The sequence below is a fragment of the Limulus polyphemus genome, unplaced genomic scaffold, assembly GCF_000517525.1.
Source record: "Limulus polyphemus unplaced genomic scaffold, Limulus_polyphemus-2.1.2 Scaffold1263, whole genome shotgun sequence".
NCBI classification, from domain to species: domain Eukaryota; kingdom Metazoa; phylum Arthropoda; class Merostomata; order Xiphosura; family Limulidae; genus Limulus; species Limulus polyphemus.
The window spans coordinates 4,558-14,374 of NW_013666873.1; the positions used below are offsets into that span (position 1 = coordinate 4,558).

The 9,817-nt window shown below is 28.7% G+C and overlaps 1 protein-coding gene across 2 annotated transcripts in view; it reads right to left on the minus strand.

Moving 5' to 3' along the window:
* Positions 1–217: 217 nt before the first annotated feature.
* Positions 218–9,817, minus strand: part of LOC106462837 (tyrosine-protein kinase Src64B-like) — a 34,430-nt gene continuing 24,830 nt past the window's right edge. Inside the window, exons 4-8 of one of the 2 annotated variants that reach the window (XM_013922800.2) lie at positions 7,321–7,420; positions 5,573–5,671; positions 3,045–3,148; positions 2,105–2,254; positions 218–426 (exon numbers count right to left, since the gene is read on the minus strand). In XM_013922800.2, the coding sequence (XP_013778254.1) occupies positions 233–426; positions 2,105–2,254; positions 3,045–3,148; positions 5,573–5,671; positions 7,321–7,420 (647 nt within the window). In that variant the 3' untranslated portion in view covers positions 218–232. Of the gene's footprint in view, positions 427–2,104; positions 2,255–3,041; positions 3,149–5,572; positions 5,672–7,320; positions 7,421–9,817 lie in introns of both variants that reach the window. The other variant, XM_022390235.1, reaches the window with a different exon arrangement.

The following is a 9,817-nucleotide window of genomic DNA, read 5'->3' on the forward strand; positions in this document are numbered from 1 at the left end:
GTGGAAGAACTGAAAAAAAAACTATTTATAACACTGCTCATGTATGATGTATCAGAAGAAAACTTATTCTTTATACAAACAGTGAAATAAATTCTTATCAAGCTACTATTAATTTTTGGTTGTGACAGGCTGAGCTGGAATTTTTAATAACTTATTTCTAGATACAGACACCCTATAAGAACCATTGAATTTACCTACTAATCTCCTTCTACACCTTTATCACTGGAAAAAGTCAATTTTGCACATATTTGGAAAACTTACCATACCATACTTCACCAAAATTACCACTGCCTAGCTTCTTAAGTAATTGCAAGGAATTTCTTGGTATTTCCCATTCATCCCGCGTTTCTGGAGAGAGGTCCCAAACTTGAGGCTTGGGCTTTGGGCATGGCATAGTAAGCTTGTGACAAAGACCATTAGCAGCCTCTGTAGAGAAATAACACACACACAAGTATTAATGGATTAAGAATACTGGTTACAATTATTAATCTGGAATTCAGAGAAACTACCCTTACAATAAAAATCTATCAGTTCATGCAAGTTTATAGTAATCTAACATTTTTATGCTATATATATACACATATAAACACACACACACACAAACAGGGGGAGGGACCACAGTAATCTCTATCCAAATGTGCAGGAAAAGATGCATATCAATTGTTTATTGACAATTCACATGCATTGATAACAGTGGTGAACACTTTGAACATTTGTAATATTTGACTGATTCAGTAATTATGTATATACAGCTTAATCATAGAGAAGGATTTGTTGCTTACTTTTGTTTTCCTTTAACTCTTTCAGCATTGGCTCGGTCGACTGGACTGACATCATAACCATTTTGCGCTTGATATAGTTTTCAAGCTATACTTTTTAAACTAATAAGCGTATCTTCACAAATTTTTCAGAGTATCTGTAAACTTTACAAGGCTTTTGTACACAACATGTCAGATTTTTTTTTATAAAGTTTTAAGATTTTTTAAGTAATATTTTTCTTATGCCTTTTTTCTTTTCGCATGTTGACTATCCAACATGCAAAGTAATTTTGATTTTAAGATTAAAAATACTTTTATGCATTAGAAAATTTTCAAATTTCACATGTGAAGTCTATAACATCCTGATAGTTATCAAATATTTCTTAAGAAAAAGCTTCATATTTTATGTTATTTTCAATAACAAATCTTTGTACGGGTGCAGTCGATTTGACCAATTTTGTAACCACCATAAAAAATTAGGAAATAAATATAAATTATGCTTTTTTCTTTCTAGAATGACTACAAATTATGACACAAAAACATAAATGTTTAGTCAAAATAGCTTAAATCTCATAATAATATACATTTATATATATATGCATATATCATTATTTTTATATTGATCTTCCAGCCGTGCCCCTGGCTAACATTACAAAAGTTGCAATGACACAGTGCTCAGGCACTTGTGTTACTGTATCTAAGAATATAAAACTGGTCTTTAGGCTTTACAAAGTGACCTGTCCTGGCCGTGTTTTAATGGACTAGTATTTTGTTAAATAAAGTCATTTCAGTTATAATATATTATATATATATAATAATCATTTGATATTGTAGCTTGTCAATATCGGTAATACAAGTTCCTAATTCGTAAGAAACTATAGACTTTGTATTTGGACATCACAAACATCTAATTTGAACCAGTGCTGCATTCAACATACCTCGTGACACACAAAAAATCAATATTTAGGTTAAGAAATTAACTAATGTATAATACTAAAATTTGAATTATAATCTACAATTTTATACCAAACTTCTTCACATAAATTTATAAAATAGAAGTTCAATAAAATTTTGAATGCAAGTCAACAAATGCAATGACATGGTATTTGACCCTTGTCGATAAGGTTAATAGGGGTGTTTGTTAACGGCAAGTCTTTATATATATATATATATTGATCAAAAGATCAAATGCACCTACACCTTAAATGGTAATTTACGAAAAATATAAAACATTCACACTAAAATTTCTCAGTTACAGAATACTTTGAAATCTTGGGTCTTTTAATAATTTTAATAACAAAATGTTATAAAATCATAAAATATTCAAATAAAATTAAAAAAAATACCTGAATAATACTTTATCAGATCTTGCAGTGTTGGAAAAGTTCTCCTTGTTGTAACATAATAACCTCCATTGTCCATTGCTTTGATTTTGTAATGCTTCACATGTTCTCCCTTCTGATGCTCCCAGTCTCGAACAGATAACGAGTAAGCACCTGAAAATCACAATTTATAAAAAACATGAAATACACTAGGTACAAAAAAATTTGCTTTGAAGAAACTTAAACACTAACATAGTTTATACTGCCAAGTACAATCTACACAATATTTCACACTTTTTCTTTTCTTTCAGAACTGACATTTATGCAAATTTTGAATTTAATAATATTAGCATTGTTGTTTTTAATACAAATTAGTTTCAGATATAATGATTAAAACATATGAAATTCAGAACAATATCAAAATTATATAAACGTATATAATTTCATAACGTGGTTTTTGTAATTACTTAAAACGTATTTCCCGAGTTTACTTGAATTCAAGGTGAGATATCTCAAGAATGCTCGACTAATTAAACCTTCAATATCCATTGTTTCAGACATCTATGCTGGCAAACACATCTAGGCTAATGTATAATAAAATATTTCCCTGTGCTTTTTTTTATCTTTTAGAATACATAAAAATTTACTTAAATATAATTTATCTAACTTTCATTTTTTCAAGCTGTTAAAGATTTTTTTTCCATCAAGCTATGGAGAATACATGAACAATTTATAAATGAAAATAAAGCAACAGGTATACAGTATATCATACTTGCATCATTAAAAAAATATTTAATCAATATAAAAACAGAAAGAAAAACAAAATTCTGAAGCAGCTCACAACAATAACGATAACATGAAACACACAAAAAATGGTTTTTGGAATGCATGGCTGCCAGTTTATGACACATAGCAGACACTGTACAGCACATTTCTAGCAAACTAATCAGACAGTTACTACTACCTGATGTCTGTTCACTGTTTCGAATAAGAAAAGTTCCTCGAGGGTTTGAAGGCAGTAACAAAAGCTTTTCAGCATCTTTCCGGGATATCTTGCCAAAAAACCAGCTGAAAGTGTTTAAAAAAAAATAATCACATAAATATCTAACTACATATAGTTGTTTACATTTGTAAATTAATATTCAAATACAGGTAAAATATGCAATATCAACTTAAGATAATAAAATTAACCAATTGATCAAAACACAAAGTTCAACAAGAAAATTTAAACAATATTATTAAACATTAAACTAGTATTATGAAAATAAGTCTTAATTTAAGCATTCAATAATTGAAACAAGTTTCTGTACTCAAGCAGCTGGAAAATGTTGTGTTTAAACATATATACATATATTTCCCTGAAAAAGAGTCGAAAGCAACCTGAAGGGGTCACCTGTTTAAACCACTATACAGTACTGTGTTATCTGTCAGTCAGTAAACATTAAAATGACGTCGTATAAGGGATGCTTAAAGTTGCAATTTGTACTGTTGTGACATCAGTAAAACATGTAGCTGGCATGAATCACGAGAAGAATTATGCACCCAGTAGGCTACAATACAGCATGATATATGAACTTCAAAAGCAAGAAATAAAAATATTTGTTATTCATAATTTTTTTAGTCATTCTTAAAACAGAACACTTTTGGGGACCTTGTACAAGTATAATTAGCACATATTAAGCTGTATAAACTGAAAATGTAAGAATAGCAATAGCAAAAAACTACATCTTTCAAAAACTAATTTTTACTGAATTAAGACATGATGTGACAATGTTTTCTTTCACCATTTAATTATATTTCACGAACACAATGTAAATGTGCAATACCAAAACTGGTAAAGAATTAGGCATTTTATGTATTTTTGAGAATCTATGCTGTAGCACACAAGTTCTTCACAGCTTAGTGCACAGTAAGTTACACTAAACATGAAAATAAAAAAAAAACTTTATACCTTTCCAGTGTACTCCTGAACATTAAAACACCATGATTGCTTTACATATAATTTTGCTAAGAATGTAGGTATTTTGGGCAAGCTGGTTTGAAAAGCCCTAGGTTAATTGCTAAAGGCTATGCAAATATCTACAACAAAGTATAGTTAATGCTATTAATCTTATGTGTATGGCATCAGTTTATTGAATGATCCCATATTGGAGAAATAACATTTACTGTAATTCTGAATTTACTATGTGTATCTCCATGAAAATCAGCAAGCTTTTAGTAAATGTTACAAGCCTATTGTATACAGAAAACCAGGTTTTGTAATGAAATACTTTTATTGAATATTTGTCTATAAACTTACAGTCAGTCTGAATCAAACTCTGACTAGTACAAGTAAAGGTGTTTTCATCTAAAGAATAAATATACTTTTTCAATCTTACAGTTTTCATATTTCATTTGTATAATCACTAGAACCTCCTAAATGAATGTCAAGTTTTTGTTGATATTTTCTCTATCCTACCATTATTACTAAATACATCACTGAGCACACACACACACAAAATGTCAAAATTGTGACATTCTTAACTTTACATTAGCTGTCACAAACAGTACCTAAAGAAAAAATACATTCAGAAATTTTTACCACACTTGAGAACTCACAAGCTATTTAAAATGAATCACATCACACCATCTAAACTGCTTTTAATCAATATCAATAAAACAGACAGTAGCAGTAGTGAAAAATATTCTGTAAATTATTTTGCTTTTTCAACTTTAGTTAAAAGCACTTAGTTCTTAAACATAATAAGTAGAGTTCAAATATATGATTTGATTCAGGACATTTCTGTAATTGTTTACCACTAGCTCTGCTATTGGATATGTGATTTTTATCAGGTAACGTAGGAACTAATGCAACAGAAAAGCTATAGCAGAAACTGTAAAATTGCTATATTGAGACAGATTCTTCAGAAATTTCTGTAGGTTAACTACAAGATTTACTGCCAATATTTTACATGAAGATAAATAACAACACTGCATTTTATTTAAGTAAAATAACTTGTACTAAAAATGTATTAACTATTAGAAAGAAAATACTCTTACAAGCTATAGGTTAAAAATTGCCAAAATATCAATTCAGCTAACATAAAAATTAAACAACTTACTTAAGTAAATAATGTATAAATAGTTTATGATATTAATGTTCTAAGATAAATAAAACTAAAATAATTTAAGAGTTCACGATCTGACAGTGTTAGTATTAAGAATCTCTGATCAAAAGCTTGCTATGCAAAGACTGTAAAGCAAAGTACTCATACATATACACAATAAAAAAATTAATATTAATAAAATTAATGGTGAAACAAAAAATGAAGAATAATATGTCTCTTCAAGAAAATGTGTGAGCCATTTGGAACAAAGATATTCCTATCCTCTATAATTTACAGTGTAATGTAAAGATGAAAGACTAGGTTCTTAACATTTCTGGCTAGGTCACAAATTATTCAGATCCTCCAATTAAAATACTTGAAAATACATTTATCAAGATTCACTTACTCTTCTGTTTCCATGCTCTTTTCTGCAGCAACATAGTTTCGTGGAATATACCCCATCTGCTGACTAGTAAAGTGTTTAGCGTGCCACCAGTCATTATCACTAAAGAAAATAAAATAGTAAAATTTTTCCTAATCAATTTAAATATATTAACAAAAATACATGAAAAAAAAGAAAAATTTCAACCATAACTGTTTATATATATAAATATAAAACAGGTCCAGCACAAAGTAAGCTTTTATAAATGCACTAATAGTTGAAGAACTGCATAATCTACAGTTTTGTTAGCTGGTACAAGTTTATCAAAACATAAGAAAAACAACAATAAAATAGGTAATGGTACAAGGTGACAGTGAAGTATGTTGAACTTTATTTCCACTTAGTTATTTCTACCACTGTATCTCTTTATGGGTTGGTTCGATTTAACTAACTTTGTAACCTCGATAAAAAATAAAAAATAAATATAAAGTATGCATTTTTCATTTTAGAATGACTACAAATTATAACCCAAAAACACAAATGTTTAGACTAAATAGCTTAAATTTCATAACGTTATATATTTATATATATTTATTATATTGACCTTTCAACCATGCCTGGCTAACATCATTGAAGTTGCAATGATGCAGTGCATGTGCACTGATGTTACCGTATCCAAGAGTATAAAACAGGCCTTTTCAAAGTGACTTGTCTTGGCTGTGTTTTAGTGGACTAGTATTTTGTAAAATTTCAACATTTCACATTTCAACTATTACTATTTATAAATAAGTTCTTAAATCATAGAACAATAAATAAAGAATTATAGAAAATAATTATCTCTTCTAGTTATGAACTTGTAACTAGTTTTCTGCTTGCCGTAGGTTGCCAAGTCCTATCAAAATTTGTTCATGGAGGATGTGAAATGAAATAATTTTATTTTAAGTTTTATATATAACATTTTGAAACAACCAAAAATCATAAATTACTACATCAATACCATAGAATTCCACTATAATTTATCAAACTTTATAACTAAGCTGTATTTGGGTCTAAAAAATATGAAATTTCAAGCTCACTAAAGTTTCATCTTACCTCACCTTTTCGAATCCAAGCTTTAAAAGAACCAGTTTGGCATTGAATACTTCAATTACACTGAGAAAGCCACCAGAGGGACATTCTGAGCTTTCAAATGGTTATTCATATGTTATAGATAGAAATAAGTATATGTAAGCATGTCCTTCCAAAAATGAAAAGAGTTGTGCGGGAGCCATTGTGTTAGTTCAGTACATGTAGCGCTATCTCAGCAAATAGAAAACATAGGAGGTTCTTATTTGACATTCTAGCTGGTCAATACTGGTAATTTAAGTTTCTAAGAAACTATAGACTTTGTATTTGGACATCACAAAAATCGAATTTGAACCAATGCTGCATTCAATATACCATGTGACACACAAAAATCGATATTTAGGATTTCTTTTTTTAATACGTACTTTTAAATTAAGAATTTAACTAATGGATCATACTAAGATTTAAATTATAATATACAATTTGATACCAAACTTATTGATATATGTTCATAAAATAGTAATTCAATAAAATTTTGAATGCGAGTCTACAAATGTGATGACATGGCGTTTGACCTGTGACCATAGGAAGACCCATAGAGGTTAATATAGAGTACATAATATTAAGTGTACTGATAAACTGTATAAGAAACAGCTGTTAGTTTTATATTAAAGTTCCACAACGACATTCAGGCATTTGGTTCTTACCTTTCATCTAGTATTACAAGACGATCACCTTTTTTAAAACTGAGATCTCCTTCATCACTAGCATTATATGTGTATAAGGCAACAACAATTTTCCCTGAACCTAAAAAGATCAGACAGTAGTTTCCATTATAGTTTAAATCACAGTTTGTCCGAATAATTCAAATATTTTAATAATAATTAATACATATTCATTTTTTTTAGACATTGTTGATTATTGACTTTTATCTTGTACTTTCAGATATTTATTTAAATAATAATCTTCAATTAAAATTTTCTTACATAAAAAAAAATGTTTATGATTTACATACAGATAAATAACTTACAATATTTTTTCTAAAACAAAACATCACATGTATAGCATATTTTTTATGGAATGTAGTATCAATTAATATTTTCAATTTGGAGTATTTTACTATTTTGGATTGATTAAAATATTATTACTGGCATATCCAATACCTTGAACTTTTTTGGAATTAAATAATAGGTTGAACAATCACCATGATTTTTTTATATTTTATTTAAAGAAAGATGACACCTCAAGCTAGCACTCTTCATCAGACTGTACAGCTCTTTTTCACACCTAAGGTGTTTTCGATCTAAGAAATTGATGCTCGATAGTAATCCACATTAGTTTTAGGAATGCAATCCTATCATTCAGAACAGACCTTTACTTTACAGAACCAACCAAATTCTTTAAGATAAATGGTGATAGTTTTTCCTCTCTAAAACAGTGTTAATAACTTCCTTTATAGTTATGCCATGGAATTTAGATTAACAGTTTTTTGTCACTACCCCTATGCAATCAGTACAGCCATATCATTATTTATGCTAATTACTTAAGCTAATATCATGTGATGCTAAATGCTCTTTAGTTAGGATAATTTCATAAAAGTTAGTAAATTTGTGCTGAAAAGTTAGCAATGAATAATAAATAATAACTGTCCACCCATATGATTCTTTTGAAAACTTGAGTTTGATTGGCCTAACCAATACTTGTACATCTGCACGTCCTTTCACCTTATAGTTTTACTGCTCTAAATCAGTCAATTTTAATCCAAATGACAAAAAACTAAAAATGGTCCTCTTTTATTCTTAGGTGAAGCCTAAAGTAAAAATGTTAGACCAATAGGTCATGCAATTTTTTGCATAGGCGAGCAAAGAATTTGTCAAATTTGAGCAGTTTTTCTTGAATAACTTTGCATACGTGGCTTATATTTACACCAGATGAGACTACTAATTGTAGGTTGAAAAGATCTATCAGAGTACCAAATTTGAAAAAAAATCCATAAAAGTACGTTTTTCTATCAAATCAAGTTTTCGTACTTTTGGAACAAAGAAAAAAATAGGAAGAAACTCAATCAAAATTGTAAATATTATATCTCAGTTATTTCTTAACAGATTGCCTTGAAATTTGGTATTTGAAGTAAGAGTCTAGTAGTGCACATCCACTGAAAATATGTGATAGTTTTGATTACCACAGTCCGAGATACAGAAGGTGGAAAATTGCTAAACTACCACTCCTATTAATAACACACTACAGTGTGTCTTGATATCATGAAAAAAAATAAACATTTATATAATGATATTCTAATTAATCATAAACTAGGCCTAGAATAGTGTATAAGTAGTAAGTTACTGTCCTGGCCAACTTCTGTAAAGTTGTGCATCCTAACAAATAAAATACATTGCATTATAATAATAATTCCTTTTGTAAGTTTTCCAATTTGAGAATTTTCATAAAATTATGATCTTATGTGAAAAAACAACTGCTGCTTTACAAATGTACAAAATATAAAAATAAAAACTATTACTATCTATCTTAATAAACAAAATGGCCTGACATTATTTGGTTTCCTAAAAATAAATTAAATTATTTTCCAAACAAACAATGTACCTTATGCAATTTTAAATTGCTAGAAAGACATGTAACCATTTCTAATCACTAAATATAGTTATGACATCTAGTATTTCTGCAAGTTTTGATGGAAAAAAAAATAAAATAAATAAAAAACTTACTAAATTACAAAGTAAAACTTTTGGTCAGTATTAGCATTTTTCTCACCTGTCTAACACAGTAGTATTATATAAATGTCTTGAAAGCAACTTATTAGTACTAATTTGTGATTATAAATACAAGAGTGTTAAAGCACTGGAACCATTTCACACAAAAGGAATATGTAAAACTGTAAATATTTTTTTTAATTTGTAATTTTATGAAATAGGCCTACAAGGTAATTTTAGTCTAGGTAATCAGCTTAGTATTGGATTACTCTCTCTGTGAGCTAAGTATGAACTCTTGTAGCTTAAAATTTCACAAATAAAACATACACGCTATTAGTGTGAATGTGTTTTGTAGTCATTATGAGAAAAACCTATACACTGGATAGGTGTAGAGAAGAAAAGGTCACACAATATAATGTTAAGAACAGAATTGTGGCCAATGACACTTTTTCTTCACTTCACCTATCCAGTGTATAGGTTTTTCTCACAATGACTA